This window comes from Leguminivora glycinivorella, chromosome 25 (genome assembly GCF_023078275.1).
Source record: "Leguminivora glycinivorella isolate SPB_JAAS2020 chromosome 25, LegGlyc_1.1, whole genome shotgun sequence".
NCBI classification, from domain to species: Eukaryota; Metazoa; Arthropoda; class Insecta; order Lepidoptera; family Tortricidae; genus Leguminivora; species Leguminivora glycinivorella.
In genome coordinates, this window is record NC_062995.1 from 11,580,172 (window position 1) to 11,602,537 (window position 22,366).

The 22,366-nt window shown below is 38.9% G+C and overlaps 2 protein-coding genes across 4 annotated transcripts in view; one reads left to right on the forward strand and one right to left on the reverse strand.

Moving 5' to 3' along the window:
* Positions 1-677: 677 nt before the first annotated feature.
* LOC125239156 (oocyte zinc finger protein XlCOF6-like) lies at positions 678-12,855 on the reverse strand. The gene is made up of 2 exons (XM_048146661.1): positions 12,631-12,855; positions 678-3,221 (listed from the first exon to the last, which is right to left on the reverse strand). The coding sequence occupies exons 1-2, from the start codon at positions 12,707-12,709 to the stop codon at positions 1,174-1,176; spliced, it is 2,127 nt and encodes a 708-aa protein (XP_048002618.1). The 5' UTR covers positions 12,710-12,855; the 3' UTR covers positions 678-1,173.
* A 336-nt stretch (positions 12,856-13,191) lies between these two features.
* The window catches only part of LOC125239191 (zinc finger protein 791-like), a 36,205-nt gene continuing 27,030 nt past the window's right edge, over positions 13,192-22,366 (forward strand). For all 3 annotated transcript variants that reach the window (XM_048146710.1, XM_048146707.1, XM_048146708.1), the window contains exons 1-2: positions 13,192-13,453; positions 18,355-18,480. In XM_048146710.1, coding sequence (XP_048002667.1) covers positions 13,301-13,453; positions 18,355-18,480 — 279 coding nt within the window. In that variant the 5' untranslated portion in view covers positions 13,192-13,300. The remainder of the gene's footprint in view (positions 13,454-18,354; positions 18,481-22,366) is intronic.

Genomic DNA, 22,366 nt, shown 5'->3' on the forward strand with positions numbered 1-22,366 from the left:
CATGTTTTGTTTTGTAAATTTTGTGATTTTTTTTGTATATTTTAAATGTATATGGACCTGGTCTGAAATAAATGATTATTATTATTATTATTATTATTATAACACATGGCTTTAACTTATACATTTATCCTTTTACATACCTATCAAACAAATATTTAGATAGTAGGTTGATAACTTGGCATATTGCTTTTTCAGATTAATAACACGAATACAACAATACAACCATATCACAAGACATGCAAAAAATATCACCAATAAAATAAAACTATGGAAACGGATTAAATCGCGTATAATGAATTTAAAATACATCCCGACGTTTCGAACTCTTTACAGCGTTCGTGGTCAACGGGTGACTGAGGAAAAATTAAAATGTGCAAAAGCTACCCACATACAAGAAATATTAACGAACCATGACCACACGATCTGGCTAAATGTAGAATTTATATGATGAGTAATTGAGTACCTATTGAATTGAAACTTGTTTTTTTTTTACCGGAGTTAGAATCAGAATGCTTATTTGAAAAATCTATGTTTTTCAAATAAACATTCTGATTGTAACTCAAATCACTCGGGTGCAAATGTATTTTACTTCTCGTGTGTTAAAAAACTCGCAAGTTCAGGATTCTATTCTCGAACCACTCACTTCGCTCGTGGTTCAACTATAGAATCCTTTCACTTGCTCGTTTTTCAATTCCACACTCGGCGTTAAAATACAACTTTGCCCCCTTGTATAACAAATAACTATTCTTTTTGAACCACGCCCGCGTCCATTATGTAGGCATATCATCTGAAATTTCATCTCGAGCTAAATTGCGCCGCAAAGCCCACTCCCGGTCGGGAACTTTTTAGACCCTACGTTTTTTAAACAATAATGTGGGTAAATCAGGTCGAAACAATTCCCTGAGCCTATTATCATTGTATCACTGTTCATAAATACTTTTTATTAAAAATCGATGAGATTGAGCCAACTCACGCTTGACCGATTTCTTAATATTTTATTAATCAATATTTCAAACACGACCTGTGTGCCAAATTTCATAACGCTAGGATAATTGGAAGTGGCCTTAATGTTTTGATTACCGGTTACTGAGTGAGAGAGTCAAAACTGAGGTACAAAAGGAGTCTGTGTCGAGAGAAGGCAGAAACTACACATTTTACTTTGACAGTAACACTCTATACTCGATCCTTTTTGGTGTGGGTCATCAGGTGAGACTTTAAGTGTGCTTTTCGTCTACATTTGTAGTCACAGTGCTTACAACCAAAAGGCTTCTCGCCAGTGTGGATCATCAGGTGAGACTTTAAGTGTGATTTTTTTTTACACTTGTAGTCACAGTGGCTACAACTAAAAGGCTTTTCGCCTGCGTGATTCAACAGGTGTATCTGTAAAAGTTTCTTTCGTTTACACTTGTAGTCACAGTGGTTACAACTAAAAGGATTATCGTCCGTGTGAATCGTCAGATGAGCCTGTAGCTCTGATTTTCGTCTACACTTGTATTCACAGTGGCTACAACTAAATGGCTTCTCGTCAGTGTGAATCCTCAGGTGAGACTTTAATTGTGATCTTCTTCTACACTTGTAGTCACAGTGGCTACAACTAAAAGGCTTTTCGCCTGCGTGATTCAACAGGTGTATCTGTAAAAGTTTCTTTCGTTTACACTTGTAGTCACAGTGGTTACAACTAAAAGGATTATCGTCCGTGTGAATCGTCAGATGAGCCTGTAACTCTGATTTTCGTTTACACTTGTATTCACAGTGGCTACAACTAAATGGCTTCTCGTCAGTGTGAATCCTCAGGTGAGACTTTAATTGTGATCTTCTTCTACACTTGTAGTCACAGTGGCTACAACTTAAAGGTTTATCGTCTGTATGAGTCCACATGTGAGCCTTTAATGCTGTTTTTCGGTTACACTTGTAGTCACAGTGACTACAACCTAATGGTTTCTCGTCCGTGTGAGTCATCAGGTGGGTCTGTAAATTTGATTTTTTTTTACATTTGTAGTCACAGTGGCTACAACTAAAAGGTTTAATGTTTGTGTGAGTCATAAGGTGATTCTGTAATTGATTTTTTCGTCTACACTTGTGGTTACAGTGGCTACAACTAAAAGGCTTATTGTCAGTGTGAGTCATCAGATGAAACTTTATAAGTGCTTTTGTTGTACACTTGTAGTCACAGTAGTTACAATGTAAAGGCTTCTCGCCAGTGTGAGTCATCAAGTGTATCCGCAAAACTTCTTTATATCTGCATTTGTATTCACAGTAGCTACAACTAAAAGGCTTTTCGTCTGTGTGAGTCATCAGGTGCCTACGTAATTGTGATTTTGTTTTAAACTTGTAATCGCAGTGCTTACAACCAAAAGGCTTTTCGCCTGTGTGAGTCCTCAGGTGAGTCCGTAAATCTGATTTTCGTCTACTTTTGTAGTCACAGTGGCTACAACTAAAAGGCTTTTCGCCTGTGTGAGTCATCAGGTGAACCTGAAAATCTGCTTTTCGTCTACACTTGTAGTCACAGAGGCTACAACTAAAACGCTTTTCGTCTGTGTGAGTCATCAGGTGAGTCTGTAAATCTTTCTTTCGTTTACACTTGTATTCACAGTGGCTGCAACTAAATGGCTTCTCGTCAGTGTGAATCAGCAGATGAGCCTTTAATTGTGTTTTATTCTTACACTTGTAGTCACAGTGGGTACAACTGAAGGGTTTGTCGCCAGTGTGGGTTATCAGGTGAATTCGTAAGGTTGATTTAAAATTACTCTTGTAGCTACATTGATTACACCTAAAAGACTTTTCTCTGGTGCACATAATCAGGTTCGCCTTTTTACACAGTTGTTTGCTGCCGTGTTGATGTCGTTTTATACTATCACCAGTTGAATTATGTAAAGGTGAGTGAGTGTGTACGTGTTTCTTTAAAACCGACTTGTTCCTGAACCGTTTGCCGCAATGGTAACACTGGTAGCCGGTGGCGATGACCCTGGGTGTGTGTACGGGCTCGGCGGACACGAGAGCGGACGCTGCAACACGATTAGACAGGGCGGCCGGGGCGACAACGGGGCGGTGCGGGCGCTCCGGCCCCAGCACGAGCTCGTCCTTCACCTCGTGCTCGATGTACAAGTCGGCCAGCATGGCTGCCTCGCTCACGCCGAGCCCGGCCGCGCTGTCCGACCACTCCTCCTTCACGCGCTGGCGCTCCTCTTCATCCAGGAATACAGCTTCTTCCTTCACAGGGGCTGAAACAAATGGTACAATTGGACAAAGTTGTACAACACAGTTGTGGAGAGAATCGACATAGATTATTTTTTTCATCTTATTTTTGTCGAGGCTTTGGACACTCTGGGTGAACATGTCAGCCTCATGGGTGCTTACAAATCTCCCTACTGAAGGGAGAGATCTATAAAGTGGTATACACTGATTGCCTTGTCTGACATTGGCTCTGCCAACCAGCAATTGATCTGTCCATTGTACATGGAGCCCGAGCCACCAAAAATTCTATTCCTCAAGTCCAAATTCCGGACAAAGTACAACAACACGTGAGACAGGTTATCAGTCTTCTGGCAGTCTAAACACAGTGGGGATGGCTTAACACCCATCATACACAAACTTGTTTGTAGGAATGTGCACAGACCGGACTCGGAAAGCTGAGACTAACACTTTTCTAGCGAGATTGGCAGAGTCAAACCAGGGAATCCATAAGGGTCTAGCTTGAATAGTTCTGTACCAGATTTCTACACCCTTTGACAGCGATTGTTCTCCAAAATGGTATACCCATTTTTGTAAACTCCTGTAAGGAGTATTCAATTAATCGAGGTATATTCCCATTAATTTATTGTAACATTTCTAATTATAAGATGAAATTACATATTTAATACATTTAAAAGTTGTTAAGTTGACTAGTTCCGGTGGCGCCACTCGTCCCCACCATTACCAATACCGAGGTGGCCCCACCGAAGCTGGTGAGCGGGACATTATCGGACTGATTGCGCTAGCGAGCGGTTGTATTAGCGAGGCTTGTGAATTGATAAAAATTAGGCTTGTGCCGTTTCGTTCGTTGATCGGAGCGCTCCGATCTCGTTCAGTCGCTCTCACGAACTAGTTCGCTCTTTTAGGTCTTTTGCTCATTTAGTTCAGCTAGACCAGCGACCATTGCGGTCGGAAAGATCAGAACGAATGGGACCGAATAGTGTCAAAATGATACGAATAGTCCACAGATAGTAACATTCCGGGCCGAAAGGTTGTAAGTAAACGAAGTTTAATATGAAAACTTGACTTTTTTTTTGTTGCTCTGCTGCTCTCGCTCTCGGTCGGCGCAGTCACACATTCGTTCTCGATCCAAACCGCTCGCGTTCGCCGATCCTGTACTGAACTAAATGAGCAAAGACCGATTCTCAGAGCATGGAAAGATTCAGTTCATTTCGGTCATTGATGGGATTTTATTCCTAACAGTTCATAGTTCGTGAACGACACAAGCCTAATAAAAATGATGTACCCTTAATGTTAAGTGATTTCAAATAAAATACAGTTAGAAGTGCACTAATGGGTTTCTTTGTTAAACGCCCTGAAGTTTCACCCAATAATATCAGAAATTGGGATAAACAGAGATCGAAAGGATTTCTGCCACGCCCCACAAACGTTAAGTTATTTTTTTTTCTCTTATCATTTTTATTATTTTCTTTTGTTACTTGCTCTCACGTTATAATTTACTTGGTGCATGATTTATTGAGTAAAACAAAATATAAATATATTGTTGCTTATGAATTTCCGTTCATTGTGAAATATATTACTACTATTATTCTGTGAAATCTATGCTGTACTGTGTTTGAGTTTAAATTGTGCACAAAACAAAGTGTTAACTATAGAAAGGAATTGAAGTGAATAGACAAAACTATATTTACCGTAACGGAGTCAGTCCGGAGGTTTATATGGTTAATCAATTATGTTTATCTTGTCCGGGTTCTCCTTGGAGATAGACATATTTGACGCTCTAGTCAGGTATTATTAGGAATAGACAAAACTATATTTACCGTAACGGAGTCAGTCCGGAGGTTTATATGGTTAATCAATCATGTTTATCTTGTCCGGGATCTCCTTGGAGATAAACATCATTGATGTTCTTTTATGTAGAGTCGAATTATATGTAGAGTCGAATTATATGTAGAGTCGAATTATATGTAGAGTCGAATTATATGTAGAGTCGAATTATATGTAGAGTCGAATTATATGTAGAGTTTACTCGTGAGTAGAGAGATATGCCCTTGTTCAAGTGCTAGAGACACTATTCTAAGACAGTCTGTCATAAGTTTCAGATGGAAGACGACCCAGAGGTGCCCAGGCGAGAGGGCAGGGGCACGAACAGACACCATCTGAGCCCAGGTTAATGGGTCAGGATGATGGTGGAAACTGATACCCAGGAGTGCCCAGGCGAGAGGGCCGGGGTACGGACAGACGTGTGAATTGATAAAAATGATGTACCCTTAATGTTAAGTGATTTCAAATAAAATACAGTTAGAAGTGCACTAATGGGTTTCTTTGTTAAACGCCCTGAAGTTTCACCCAATACTCCTTTTTTAGGGTTCCGTAGCCAAAATGGCAAAAACGGAACCCTTATAGTTTCGTCATGTCCGTCTGTCCGTCTGTCCGTCTGTCCGTCTGTCCGTCTGTCACAGCCGATTTACTCGGAAACTATAAGTACTACAGTGATGAAATTTGATGGGAATATGTGTTGTATGAACCGCTACAAAATTATGACACTAAATAGTAAAAAAAAAGAATTGGGGGTGGGGCCCCCATACATGTAACTGAGGGATGAAAATTTTTTTTCGATGTACATACCCGTGTGGGGTATCAATGGAAAGGTCTTTTAAAATGATATAAAGTTTTCTAAAAAACATTTTTCTTAAAGTGAACGGTTTTTGAGATATCAGCTCTCAAAGTCGTAAAAACAAAGCAAACAAACAAACAAACAAAGCATTTATTGCAAACATAATATGTTTAGGGTCATATAAAAGTATGTCCCCCCCCCTCTATTTTTATAACTACGGGGTATAAAATTCTAAAAAAAATAGAGGTGATGCATGCTAATTAACTCTTTCAACGATTTTTGGTTTGATCAAAGTATCTCTTATAGTTTTTGAGATAGGTTGATTTAACTGTAATTTTGGCAGGTGTATAAATTGACATAATAAGTTTATTATATTTGCTGCTACGGAACCCTTTGTGCGCGAGCCCGACTCGCACTTGGCCGGTTTTTTTTAATTCTGGGAATTACTTCACTTGAGTATGGTTTAGAATCTAGTACAGAACCATCCATTACAGCGGTCTTAGCAAGCTTATCTACATTCTCGTTTCCGGCTAGACCTATGTGGGAAGGAATCCACTGTAATCTGACCACCCTATCATTGCAAGCAAACTCATTAATCAACTGGAGAGCTTCATATGCAATAGGCATGCCTCTTTGTCCATGAACACAACGGTTAAGGTGTTGAAGTGCACTCTTTGAGTCAGATAGTATTACAACGGGAGTACTATCAGCTAGATTATTTGCATAAGACAACGCCTCTTTAATAGCTACAAGTTCAGCTCGCATAATGCACGCGTCATCATGCAGCTTCCACATGAGTGAAACATTGCACTGAGGATCAAACAGAGCTGCTCCAACACCCTGTGCACATCTCGAACCATCAGTGTATAATTTATAGAATTGATCATACTGCTCAGAAAGCATTCTCAATGTAGAATTTTCCAACGCCTCATTCTGATGGTGCCTATGATGCATCGATCTAAACTACCAAGATACACTATCACCTACAAATTCGACACTCAAAAGTGTCCGATCGCCAAGTTGCAAATGTGTGCGTCTAGTTGACAAACGAAAACTTCGCAATGTAGTAAAAACTACTTTAATTTTTTACAAAAACAACGTTATTTCTTAGTACTTAAAGTTCAATTTCAAATGCAAGCAATTGGCGGTTATGACATTAATGAATGTGATCATCGCGAAAGCCATAAAATTTTATTACCGCAGATCGCAGGTGTGCATATTTTTAAACAAATCTACGTCTTATTGCAACCAACATAAGTTTAATTTCGTTCGCGCTGCAACAATCTAAACGCCATTTTTACATTGGGAACGAGGATGGACAGAGGCATAATGGGAGTCGCGCTATGAGATGAAAGGCGAGAATGAGGAAATTTGCGGTATTTTTGCGAAAAACTGTTTTAAAAAATCCTATTAGATAGAAAATTTCTTAAGGAACAAAACGTTTGGTATAACATTTTTCGAGATTTTGCGTATTTTAAGCGAAAAAAGATGAGTTTTTACTGTATGATATTTTTATTGATATTATCTCAAATAAAAAAATATATAAGGTACGGCGGGACAATTTGGACTGGGGGAAAATTGCAACTGATCAATATCTCCACGTTTTGCAATGTTTGCATTATTAAATAGAGTCAACTGAGGTATATACAGGGTGTCCCACGGCGATGCCACATGGAGGGAAAGTACCTTAAATATCGTAGATAGCATATTTTGCTGAAAGAAGACTTCATTTTATTTTCAAAACTTAGTAAAAGTGCATTTAATTTTTTTTAATTTTTACTATGAGGACTTATACAGGGTGTATTTTGATAGCGGGTCAGTAAGGCCGGTATGAGATCCCGTAGTCCTACATGAAAATAGTCTAAGGGGACCATCCATCAATTTCAAATTTATGAAAAATGGCATTTACAGATTTTGGACAAAACATACAGGGTGCTAGAAAAAGGGCATTTTTGACAAACGTATGTATGTATATATATATATATAACATACGTGTGTGTGTGTGTGTGTGCGTGTAGTGAGTGTATGTGTAGCGATTATGTGAAGGTAAACAGTTGAGGGATTGTATGTGGTGCCGTGTGTGTGAGGGATGGTGCACTTGGAGAATATGAATTAAGTAGCTATTAAAACAAAGAAGAATTGAATGATGACATTAATTTATTATTCTACGTAATTTCTTTCAAAGATTTGTGTGGGTAAATCTTCTCTCCGCTCCTCAGCTATAATCTTACGCCATTTTTCCCTTTCAACGTCTTGTTTTGGGAATCTGGAATAAAAACCTTTTTTATTACTTAAAAACGAATTTGCTATTCCCGGGTTGTTTCTTTTTATAATTAAAGTAATTTATAAGATATGTATTAATGTTATTGAATTGAAATCATTTATTTCAGACTTATTGGTCCATAATAATAAATAAATACATACATTATTAATATGAAATAGGCTTCTTTTACAAAAAATATAAATTAGCGACTCCATCATTCCATTTTTAACTATGTTCCACTTCAACCATCTTTTGTCGCCGTCCGCTCATTACTAGTATAGCGCGAGAGAAAGAGACAAACTGCGTGAGACCAAATCAAGGAATTTACTTCAATTATTCTAGAAAATAAATGTTTTTAGTAAGTTAGGAAGCCATTTTGGCCACAAATGCATAACATTATAAAATTATTAACAATTACTTACCTGAAATACGATACGTCATCCTTTTTTAACGTATATAAGGTGTTATTTTTGCACTTTTTTACGGAGCACTTAGGCATGTTGCCGACACGGCGGATGAAGCGCTACTGACCGCCCAATTGTGCTTAGAACATTTTCAAGCACAATTTGCTGCGGACACATTCTAAGCCGTGATGGTGCATCTAGGTAGTTTAGATCGATGCTATGATGCCAGACAGACATGTCAAGCGTCAAACCTATTATTATTATAACACTCCGTCGTTTTTGCGTTGGTGGTTAAAAACAAGAAACCTCCTTCAAAACTTTAATAAAACACAACTTTCTATGAAAATCGGTAAAGTGCGAGTCGGATTTCGACATTTCCATACAAAAAGGTCATGAGCGCCTGACGACATGTGATAGCAACGTACACTAGATTTGTACTTTAAAGATTTTGCGTATATTTTGGAAACTATAAGAGATAGAGCAAATAGACTTCAGATTTTGGTTGTCGGTGGAACAATTTTTTTGTTTTCGTATCTAAACACCATTTTTTGGACCTATTAGGGCAATATTATGGTCAGTGTAGTTCTAAACAGCCGTAAGCGCCTCTTTTTTAGTAGGAACTTAAGTCATTTTGGCAAATGCTTAAAATTTTTAACAATTTCTAAACAGAAATGAATTTCTTTCTACCTGTCCATGGCGCTCACAAAATTTCAAAACATTTAGTATGTACTTGCAGCGGCAGTAAGTGAAAATCTCAATTTGAGTTTTTTTTCTCTTAAGTCCGACTTACGCTTGACTGTAGATTTCTAATAGGTTTTCCTGTAATCTACAGGTAGAGGGCTATCTGGTGTATTTTTTTGAAAATTTTACGCTAAGTAATTTCGGAGATAAGGGGAGGGAATGGTCATTTTTTGCTTATTTTCTTAAATTACTTCTAAATTACCAAAATAAAAACTATAAAAAAAATATATTTGAGATGCTTATAAAATGCTCTTTCATTTGATATGTAGCACAATATAGTTCTAATAACTTTGATTTTTAATTTTCAATTTTACCCCCCAAAAGTGGCCCCTATGATTAAATTTCGTTTAGTTTTATTTAATTATATTACATGTCCGTCTTTGGGCCACTTGTTTACATACGTGTGCCAAATTTCAAGTAAATCGGTCTAGTAGTTTCGGAGAAATCGGCTGTGACAGAGGGACAGACAGACACGCGAGTGATCCTATAAGGGTTCCGTTTTTCCTCTTTGAGGAACCCTAAAAAATGAGTTATGATTCTTAGTATGGAGACTGTAAATCCATACTAATATTATAAATGGGAAAGTGTGTGTGTCTGTTTGTTTGTGAGCTCCTCAAATCTGAAAGGCACATTTATAGTGACTTTGGTATTTTTATAAGAACAGCATGCGCTTACGTCCAGAACATTGACATTTGGTGAAGTGGAACTGCTGATGATTGTCAGAACCAAACTCCTCAAATCTGAACGGCACACTTATAGTGACTTTGGAATTTTTGTAAGAACAGCATGCACTTACGTCCAGAACAGTGACATTTGGTCCAGTGGAACTGCTGATGAAGATCAGATCGGAACTCCTTAAATCTGAACGGCTCACTTATAGTGACTTTTTTAAGAATAGCATGTATTTATTTAAGTTCAGAACAGTGACATTTATTTAGTTATGTTTGTTAAGAATATTGAGTTTACAAGTCAAATTTTGTCAAGCTTCGATTTCTTATAATCGGATTCATTAGGAATTGTTGAGGAAACTCCTGAAACCTGAACGGTATACGTATATGCATTTGTGTTGCCATCAAATAATTAAAATATTAAAAAAAGTTTTAAAAATACCTACACGGTCGCAAGTAGCTTTCACCAGAACCCCAAAGGCGGCGGTTTTTTTCTCTTAAAAATTATTTTTTAATGTATGTTCCACGATATCTCCGTCGTTACTGGACCGATTTTGATTTTTTTTTTTGATTGAATGTATGTGCATACAGATTGGTCCCATTTTTTTCAGAACCCAGTTCTGATGATGGGATCCTGGAGAAATCGAGGGAACTCCTCAAATCTGAATGGCACACTTATGGTGACTTTGTTATTTTTATAAGAACAGCATGCACTTACGTAACAGTGACATTTGGTGCAATGGAACTTCTGATGATGGTTAGAACGGAACTCCTTAAATCTGAACGGCGCACATAAGTGACTTTGGTATTTTTATAAGAATAGCATGCATTTAAGTTCAGAACAGTGATATTTATTTAGTTATGTTTGTTCAGAATATTGAGTTTTCAAGTCAAATTTTGTCAAGCTTCGATTTCTTATAATCGGATTGAGGAAACTCCACAACCCTTAACTGTATACGTATATTCATTTGTGTTGCCATCAAATAATTAAAATATTAAAAGCAGTTTTCTACATAATCCAACATTCGCAAGTAGCTTTCACTTGAACCCCAAAGGCGGCAGTTTTTTTTTTCTTAAAAATTATTATTTTTATCTATTTTTAAATTAAAGGAAAAGTGGAAAAACGTTTCTGCATAAAAAAAAAAAAATTGTTTTTAATATTTTATCCTCTCTTCAACCCCCCTTTTTAAACTTTCATTTTTATTTTATGATAAATTTATTCGCAACCCATAGGCATTAACCCAGTAAATCGGTAAATCATTACCATACCGATGTGCTTACCCAGCCATGATTGCCTACTGTACGCAGATGACACAACTATTATTGTAAAATGTGAAAATATGAAAACTTATAATGATGATATAATCAAGAATAAGTTAGACAAGCACAGTGCTAATTCCACATAACACCTGAAACCTCTACCGACAACTGGATACAGGCTTTATCAGTTACTACAACTGCCTGCCTGCTTTACAAATAATAATAAATAATAATAATAATAATAATCAGGGCGTTAGTTAGCACAGTAGAATGGTTGAACGTGAATAACTTAAAAGTAAATGTAAATAAGTCTAGCTATATTCAGTTCAGTACAGCAAGAGGAAATACACAAAAATTAAACATTGTTCTAGGTAGTGAAGTAGTACAAGAGGTGCAAAATACAAGATTTTTAGGTATAATCATTGACAGCCACTGTGATTGGACGGCGCATGCCGCCAATGTCAGATCTAAAGTAAATGGTATTATCTTTGCACTTAGACGAATTATCCAAACTGTTTCAACCCAGGCAGCAATACTCGCCTATAATGGTTATGTAAACTAAATTTTACGATATGGACTTGTAGTTTGGGGAAACAGCATTGATAAAGATGCCTTATTTATAACACAGAAGCGTTGTATCAGGGCTATGTTTGGCATAAAACATTTGGGCTCATGCCGCAATTATTTTATAGAAAATGACATACTCACCTTCCCCTTTTTGTACATTTTTGAAGTCTGTGTTTTTGTCAAGTATAAATACTTGTTTGCACATAGGTTCGGGCGATGCACAGTGCCTGTCAAGATAACTTAACTTTGTTTAAAGCTTTTTGCACATCACTATACACATGTGCACTATGGGCCAGCTGTACGCAAAGGGCGCAGGGTGACCTCCGCATCCAGTATAACAATGCGTTCAGGGCGCTGTTGCGGCTGCTGCGCTGGTGTAGTGCATCGGGAATGTTCGCGCATGCGCGCGTAGATGGTTTCCAGGCCATGCTGCGCGCGCGGTGCGCGGCATCTTTGTGCCGCCCGCGTGGCAGCCGCAACAGCCTTCTGGCCGTCTTAGCTGATCGCTGGGATAGTCAGCTCCTCATACACTGGACTAAAATGGACTCGGTGGTGGCCACCTACACATATAACTGAGTGTGTATGTGGCTGTTACCAAGGCACTCAGCTTTTTGTCCAGTACATAAATGTTAACTAGTAAATAATTTAATTAGAATAAATTTTTAAAAATGGATTTGCTCACCGTATGGACTTTGGTCTGAAATAAAGATATTTTTTTTATTATTTTTTTATTAACCAAACAAAAAATTTATTGTAATTTTTATCTAAAAATAATCACCATGTGCATTTAACCTGACATGACCTGACAAGACGTTTATGACGCAATTGCGATATATTAATTCTTGTATTTATCAACAGATCACACAAGTATTGTGAGTAGTGATACCGGAGTAGATCGCGGTTATTGTATGAGCTTACCCATTTCCCACTGGTCCGTCTCGGGCTCCAGCTTCACGCGCGCCGGCGACATGCTGCCAGACTCGGCACTCGGCTCCATCTCTCACGGTCCCGCGTCACAACTCGCACTCTCAAAGGTTATATTGTGCTAAAAGCGTCTTACTCAAAGTCACTATGTAGAAGATGTTTGTGCTCCTATTGAAACAAATACGATACGAAATCTAAATAAAATAACTATGAAATAGCCACGCTATGAGGTGAAGAGACACTGACACTATTGACAGTTAAGTGACATTGACATTTGACAGCTTGGCTTTAAGGGCCAGGTCCAACGGGTTGATCAAATCGGTCGGCAGGAAATTGTCGTCAATATCATAGTTTTATGACGTCAGCAGAATCGTGGCACGTGGCACTAATATGACGCAAAGAGATTATTATATAATCTAAGTTTTACTTTACCTTGCTGTGAGGGAGAGAACTTGTCAGATACCTATAAGAAAAATTCGGCTGAATGCGTCAGGAGCGCGATGTCAAAAAAAAAAAACGGGCACATCCCCTGTCATGTCATGTCACTGTCAGTGGACCCGTGATTAGGGTTTTGTTTGATTGTGGTTTTTAACGAAATATTATATAAAAGTAAATACTGTTTTTATTTTAGTTGCACGTGCTTCATGTGTTTAATCAGCCAAAGATGAGTTCTGCAAAGAAAAGTGTCGGGAAACGTCCAGCTAAGCGTAAAAGCGTAGTGAATTGTTGTCGAGCGTGTCTCGCGACGGACGTGAAGCTTGTTCATATGCTCGAGCACAAGCTTGATGAAGAGTTCTTCCGTGTGACGGGGATCGTTGTGAGTATAATAAACTGTTCAGGGTTCGAAATTATCGGATAAATATCTGAGCCCAACTGGTGCGAACGAAAAGCCGATGTCACTCTCCATCGCGTCAGCTGTCTCCACGGAACAAGCTACCAGAGGAAGTAGTCTCAGCACCCGTTTCAACGTTAACAGTTTTAAGAACAAATTAGACAAACATAATAATACGAGGTAAACCTAGAAGAAGAAATCAGAATACAGGCCATATCAGTTGTATTATATCGCGGAAATATCGCCGAAATTCGGGATAGCACATGTGATTGCGTACCTGACAAATCCAGACTGGTTTTGTTGAAGTACCCTCATATTTTGATACACTACATGCCTTTCCCTCGGGATAGTTCACTATAAATCACTGATAGTTCACTAACACTAATTTTCACTGTTTATCGACAGTTCACTAACACTATTAAATTGTCTGTAACAAGGTCCTTACATCCTATCATGCATTTATACTAAAACTAACATTATCATTGTCTATTAAAAGTCTTGGTTTGGATCTTCTGTCTGTTCATAATCAGACTCTGACAGACTCTCATATGAATCCATGGCCACTCTCTTTGCTTCCATGTTTTGTGGTGATAAGGCGATCTCATTCGTTTGTTGGTTGGCGGTATGCGTTCTTGGCTCTGATTGAGTGTATAATCCTGAGGACCGGAAACCCCTATGATATCAGCCCATTGAGAGGCCGGGGTGTAGCATTTACTTTTACATTAAGTTCTTCATCCTCATCACTATCTTCACATGGTTTGGTCTCAGTGTCACGTATTACTTCATGACCTGTATCTTCTGTAGCATTCTGACGGATATCTTCCGCCTTTCCCCCATGACCTTGTATCTGATTAATATGTCTCTTCATTAACTTTCCGTTCCATTTTATTATATACCTACAAATGCCTTGTCTCTTCTCGATGACTCCTTTCAACCAGCGCGGTCCTGAACTGTAATTCCGAAAATACACCATCTGTCCCGTCTGAAATGAACGTACTTGAGTGTTTTCATTCTCGTCACACACTTGCGTCTCTTCCTGGTTCTTAAATGTAAGTGGATTAAGGTGATCAAACTTGGTCCGGAAACGCCTGTTATTTAAAAGTTCCGCCGGTGACTTATCATTTGTACTATTCGGTGTAGTACGCAATCCATACAATATTGTAGGTAATCTTATGTTCCATGGAAGTGTGGACTGTTTCTTTAATTTATTCTTGACCGTCTGTACAGTCCTCTCAGCTTGCCCATTAGACGCTGGATGGTACGGTGGCGTCAAGACTTGTCTTATTCCATTAGCTGATAAGAATTCTCTAAACTGGTCCGAAATAAAACTTCTGCCATTATCACTGACCAAGGTCTCTGGTAACCCTTGTTCTGCAAATATGTCCCGTAAAACAGTTATAAGTGTCCCTGAGCTCATATCCGAGACAATCTTTACTTCAGGCCATTTTGAATAGGCATCTATCAATATGAGAAATGTTTTTCCTTGAAATGGCCCTGCATAATCAACATGCAACCGTGACCATGCTTTCTCCGGCCTTATCCACTTATGGCTCACTTGTGAGGGCATATTTCTGTTTTCAGCACAAGTTTCGCATTTTTTTACCAAATTTTCTATTTCCCTGTCTATAGCCGGCCACCAAAAATAACTTCGCGCTAAGGCTTTTGTTATCACTATTCCGTCATGATTTGAATGTAATTCCTGTAGGATGTACGGCCTCATCTTATCCGGTATAATCACTCGATTGCCCCACAAAATACAGTTTCTATATTCTGATATTTCGTTGCGTTTCTGCCAGTATACTTTATATTCGACATCTACTTTGCTGGGCCACCCGTTTCGAATCCAGTATAACACCTTGCTTAGTGTTTTATCTTTAGTTGTCAGTTTCGCCACTTCACTGGCGGACAGTTCCAGATCTGATGGAGTTTCTTCTATAAGGAGGACTCCTAAATATTCCTCTTCAGCTGATTGGTCCCGGGACGGCCACCTGCTTAAAGCATCAGCATTTCCTAATTTTTTACATTCCACATATTGTATGGAGTAATCATAAGAGTTCAATAGTAATGCCCAGCGGAGCATTCTTGGGGATATAACATTTGTAATGGGTTTTTTAGGTTCAAACAACCCCAATAACGGTTTATGATCGGTTCTGATCGTAATCTTCCTACCACTAATAAACTGGTGGAATTTCTTGAGGCCAAATACTATAGCTGCTGCCTCTTTATCTATCTGACCATAATTCCTTTCATGAATGTTCATTGTCCTTGAGGCAAACATTACCGGTCTGACTGATCCATCTTCCATCACATGTTCTAGAACTGCGCCCAAGCCAAATTGTGACGCATCACATGACATAATTATCTCCTTATTTACATCATAGTGGACTAGAGTGTCAGTACTCGACAACATCTTCCGCAGCTTTTCAAATGCCTTCTGATGCTGCATAGTCCATTGCCATTTCATATCCTTATTTAGCAACTTGTAAAGTGGTTCAGCAATATTAGCCTTGTGCGGTAAAAACCGATCATAAAAATTAAGCAACCCCAAGAATGCTTGGAGCTCTTTTATATTACTTGGTGCCGGCGTACTCTCGATTGCCTGTATTTTATCTTCACAAGGGTGTATGCCACATTCATCAATGAGAAACCCTAAAAATTTCACACTCTGTACTGCAAAGTTACACTTTTCCTTGTTCACTCTTAGGCCAGCTTCTTGTAATTTTTTTAACACCATTTCTAATCTGGAGTTATGCTCGGCGACATCTCTGCCACTTACAACAATATCATCCAATAATACAGCTATTCCTCTTATTCCTACAAGCAAGGAAGACATAAGTCTCTGGAAGATGCCGGGACACGCCTTGACCCCGAAGGCTAAACGTTTCATTTTATAAAGGCCTTTCGGTGTATTTATTGTTAGTAGCTGTGCCGTTGCCTCATCCACACTAACCTGAGTGTAAGCCCTTTCTAGATCAATCTTACTGAAAATGGTGCCACCCTGTATAGCGGTGAAGGCCTCATCCAGAGTAGGTAGAGGGTATGTATCGGTGTCAGTTACCATATTAACCGTAGACCTATAGTCACCGCAAAGCCTTACATTACCATTTGGTTTCAGGACAGGTACTATCGGAGTAGCACACTCAGAGTGTGCGGTTGGTTCCAATACTCCTTCCTCTACTAACCTGTCTATTTCTTTCATTACTCTTTCTCTCAGAGCAAAAGGAATGGGTCTACTTTTCAAAAACTTGGGCACCGCTCCTTCCCGAGGTTTAATATTCACCATTGGGCCTTTATACTTCCCCAAACCTTCTTGAAAAACATCACTATATTTTTGGAGAAGCCTTCTAATCTCATCATTGTTTATTTTCAGATGCATAACTCCCTCAACCCGTATTCCGAATGGCCTGAACCAATTACGTCCTAAAAGACTAGGTCCATCACCCCTGGCTATAATTATCATAAGGTTATCTTGTAATCCCTTGAAACAAGCTTGCACCTTAACTGTCCCCAATATCTGTAATTGGTCCTTTGTCCACGTAGACAATGTGACACCATCTTTCTCTAATATAGGTAATTTCCCCTTCCATATGAGTCTGGCTGTCTCCTCAGAAATTAGAGTATATGCACATCCCGTGTCCACTTCCATTTCAATAACAGAACCTTCAATTGACACCTTTACCATAATAAGGTCAGCTTTATTTTCTCTAACATTGTTTACATTTGCATATAATCCATTGCAGTTTGATTTATGCCTTATATCCATATCCTTTTTATTTTTAGTAAGACATACAGCCTCAATGTGGCCGGTTCTGCCACAAGAATTACATTTACTCCAACGGAATCTGCACTCTCCTCTATGTTGCCTACCGCACCTGAAGCACGATTTATTCTGTTTGTCAACCTTTATGTTAGTGATTTTGTTTACCTCCATGGGCTCATCAACCTCCATATCTGGTTTAGATGATCCTGGCAATATAATAATACTGGAATCAAATGTGGCACTCTCATGCGAAAATGCTATCTCTGTTGCTTGTTTAAATGTTAACTTCTCACATTGCAACAGCTTTCTTTGGACCTCTTTACTCCGAATACCACAAACCAAGCGATCACGCAAAGTCCTCTCCAAGTCTGTGAAATTGCAATGAATACTCATTTTCCTTAAATTTGCTACATAATCTTTGACTTTTTCCCCCTCCTCTTGATTTCTTGAGTGAAACTTAAATGATTCTACAATCTCATTAGGTGTAGGGTGAAAATGAGCCTTCAAAAATTCCAAAATTTTTTTATAGGTTATGTCACCTACACTAGTGGGAGATGACAAAGAAACTATTAAATCAAATAGTTGAGAGCCAACAAATTCGCCTTTTTCTTGTCCTCATCCACTATATCATTTGCACTTAAACAGAATTCAAACCTTGTAATGTAGTTTTCCCAGCAGCCATTAGCCATATCAAATTCACCAAATTTAATACCCATTTTTTGCACTTTGCACTCAAAACCTCACAAAAACTCACTAACACAGTCTTTACACACGCTTTTACTACCAAATTGTCCCGTCGCCACTATTATATCGCGGAAATATCGCCGAAATTCGGGATAGCACATGTGATTGCGTACCTGACAAATCCAGACTGGTTTTGTTGAAGTACCCTCATATTTCGATACACTACAAGTTGTTTTTTCAGCTGCCTGCCTAAATAATATAAATAATAATTTAGATTAAATTGTTCGAAAGCTCCTCTGCACTGTTGGCTTCGGCCCCACATATGCCTCCCAAAGGTCCGGGACCCCATGGTCCCGAGATCTGGAAAGAACATACAAATAATAATAATATTAGTATGGATTTCAAAATTGACAATTGACCATTGTAATTTCTGTTACTTTAGGTAGTTGAGAAGGACATGCTCCCGCTGCACTTGTGCGTGTGGTGCGCCGCGTTCTTGCGGAGCTGCGCTGCGTTCAGGAGCAAGTGTGTCCGGGTCAACGAGCTAATCCTACCGCTGCAAGGCAAGGTAGCTGATTGTGTTACAAGGGAGCAAAATTACACACTTGTACATTTTCAGAATTTGGGACCCTGGATAACGTAGTCGTAAAAAAAAAAACCCACTGTCAGTTTTGGGACGATAATTATTTATTATGTTATTATCATCAATATTGATAATTCAATATATTTTTATATAATAATTTTTTGACATTGACTGATCTCTCGCAGGTCATACAACAATCCTCATAGCCATTTCTTTAGTAATAGAGTGGTAAAAGCTTGGAATCAGCTCCCGGAGGATCTAATATCGGCCCAAAGTGTAAACGAATTCAAGAATAAGACAAGCACAGTGCTAATTCCACATAACACCTGAAACCTCTACCGACAACTGGATACAGGCTTTATCAGTTACTACAACTGCCTGCCTGCTTTACAAATAATAATAATAACTAATAAATTTAGAATTTATTCTAGAAGTTTCTAGATCAGTCTTTTTTATACAATTTAGATTGATATTATTTTATTAAGTAATTCAATATTGTTCATTGCACCAATAAATTGCTCTGATATTTAGAATAAGATGATAATCGTCCATTGTTGATTATTTAAAAGTGCTTATTGCAAGCCTATTTGAATAAAGAATGTTTCTATTGATTGATTGATTGAAGGGTGTGTTCAGAACAGAACACAAGTTTAATTTGTATTAAAACTTTTTGTGTGTGAAACTTTTTAAGTAAAAAGTCTATAAAGCCGCGTATCGACTGCGGGCGGCTGCCGCGCGAGCCATGTTCGACCGCGCCAAACCTGCGTTTTGGTGCGCGAGCCAATTTAAAGCTCAACATTTTCATATAGCGCGGCAGCGGCGCGCGGCAGGCGATCCGTGACCAAACATTCATTTAGGTCCGTCCCAATTGCGCACGCACAACACACTGACGCTCCTTTGCCGCGCCACCAAAAACCGACACGAACTGGTTCGCCGCGCGGCACGTTCGAGCGCGCCAATGTTCAAGCTGCCGCGCGCGGCAGACCCGTCCCCATATTGCGCGGCCGCCGCGCGAGCCAATGTTCGATGATTTGCCGCGCGCAGTCGATACGCGGCTTTACTGGTTTATGGTTGAAAAACAATAGAGGACAGAAGAAAAGAAAATGGGGAAAAATATGTAGGCGGATTGAATGTATTTTTTACTTTTATTATGAAATAAATGATGCAGTGAAAGTTAAAGTTGAGTTTTTTATGTGGAAGCTACAAAAATTGTGGTGACCAACATAAAATGGTCCTTCGAGATATGGAGATGAATTAAGTGAAGAAGTGAGTTGTAGAAGATAATAGTGAGTTGTGAAAAATATAAGCTGTTTGCTGAAAATAAAAGTTAAAAGAAGATTACGATTTACAAATTAAATTGATTTTCAAGATTTTCCTCATAAGTCGCTTTCAAAAATTTTGTCGACATTACTAAAACCATCGATGATGTTAGCTGGACAAAACGTTATTTGAAAATTGTGCCAGCACTAGAAGGGCGCGATCGAACATCCTGTCCGAAGAAGTCGCCGTCCGTGCAGTGATTTGGAGTACGCGGTTCCAGTCAACGCTGCAGCAACGGGTTACGAGTATCCGAACGTACCCGCTCACGTTCAACTCTTCGGCCGGCAGAACTGTCAGTGTCAACGCTCCGTCGGTGTGTTTCAAAAGTTTTCGCGACGTTCAAAGGCGGGCGTAGTTTGTATTAATTTATCGTAATACAATTGTGTAGTTATGTTAGTGACTTATGTAAACATTTAGTGTAAATTGTACAATATGTCGTCTGAATTGAGTCAGTTGAAGGCCAATCGGGGCTACCATAAAGGCGCGATAACGCGCATCGGAACTTTCTGTATGTCAGAGGATTTTAAAACTGCTTCTATCGAATTGATTTTGCAGAAAAAAGAGAGGTTGATAAAATCTTTTAATGATTATGAGTTGTGCAATAGGGCCATCCTGGCGTTAGAGCCGGAGGATGACGAATCATATGAATCCTACGAGACCAAGCGGGATTTGTGTCTTGCACTAATCGAGACTCGTTTAAAACAAGTATCGCCGACTGCACAGGCGACTCCATCCTCCGAGCTGGAAACAAGTAAGTTTAAAAAACTTCCCTGTATTAATATAAAAACCTTCGATGGTGTATCCATTATGGATTACCATCCATTTGTAAATATGTTCAGAGCTGTCATTCATAAGGATGCGAAGTTAAGCACCTGCGAAAAATTGTATTATTTGCGGTCCTTTCTAGCAGGGGAAGCCTTGGACTTGATAAAAAACTTGATGTTAAATGATGAAAATTATGAAGTAGCTCTAAAGCTCCTTGATGATAGGTACAATAACATACCTAAAATTGTAAATTTTCATGTAAATAGCATTCTTGACATGCCAGTTTTGACAAAGTGTACAGCTTCTGCCCTGCGGTCTGTAGTGTCAACTGTAAATATGCATCTTGCAGCTTTGAAAAACTTAAATGAGAAAGTTGAGTTCTGGGATACTATATTGGTTAATATTTTAGCTAAGAAGATTGATTCCTATACATACCGTGGATTTCATCTTGAACATGATGTGAAAGAGGTTCCTAAATTGTGTGAATTCCTTACTTTCCTAGAAAAGAGAGTGATTGCCTTGGAAGCTACCAGTACGGAGGAGCCCAAGAAGACAGTAAAGTCTACTGTGAGTGCCGCGGCCACTATGGGAGTTTCTTGTAAGTATTGCCAGAATTCTCATAAAATATATAAATGTCCCAAGTTTAAGTTGCTTCCTTACCAGGAGCGATGCCAGATTGTTGAGGCCAATGAATTATGTATGTTATGTCTCAATAGTCATCAGGGCAGATGTCTACTGAAGTTGAAATGTGCCACATGTCATGAATTGCACAATACATTATTACATCCTCCAAATACAGGAAAAGTAACTAATGTCTCCTTAGCTGATGAAGCCTCTCAGAAGGTAAGTGACAATTCCAATACTGATGATTGTTGCTTGCCTACCCACTCATCTAAAACTGTGAGCTTTTCTGCTAGGCCGCAGAAAGCCAGTATATTGCTTCCATCCATAATTGTTAAACTAAAGAAAAAGGATGGCACTTTTGTTCATGCTAGGGCCTTGCTAGACTCATGCTCACAGGTGCATTTTGTTAGTGAGGAACTGATAAATGAGGTAGGTGTTTCGGTATACAAGTCTGATGAGGTAGTAACTGGTGTGTGTGATAAGGATAATGAAATTGCAAAGATGGTGGATTTAGTTGTTTATTCGACTGTAGGTGATTTTAAGGTTGAAGTGTCATGCTGTGTAACAAAAAGGGTTACTCGTGCCCTTCCACAGCAGTCATTTGATACTTCTCAATTTAATATGCCATCTTATGCCGAATTGGCTGATGAGAAGTTTAATGAATCGAGTGAGAATTCGTTATTATTAGGGGCCGATGTCTTTTTCCAGGCGTTCCAGTATGTCTGCAGGCAGCTGACACCTGTGGGTCCTTACTTGGTGAAGACGAGATTCGGTCATATTGTAGGCGGGAGGCTGCCCTTCCCTGCTGGCAAGAAGTCCATAAGTAACTTTTGTGTTGCTTCCAAAGGTAAGGCTTTTACTTGTAATAATGTTGTAGAAGATGATTTACAAGCTCCCTTTCCTTGTTTTAAACAAACTGAAGTTTCCTCCCTGTCAAGGAATTGTGAGGCTTCCGAAGATATTGCAGATATAATGTCGAAATTTTGGGATTGTGAGAAGGTACCTAATATCATCAAAGAGACTGGTACTGAGGCCGAGCAGGCTGAACAGATTTTTCAGGAGTCTGTCAAGTTGGAAAATGATAAGTTTACTGTAGCCTTGCCGGTGAAGGTTGATATGGATAAATTGGAGTTAGGCGATTCTTTTAGTAGCGCTTTGCAAC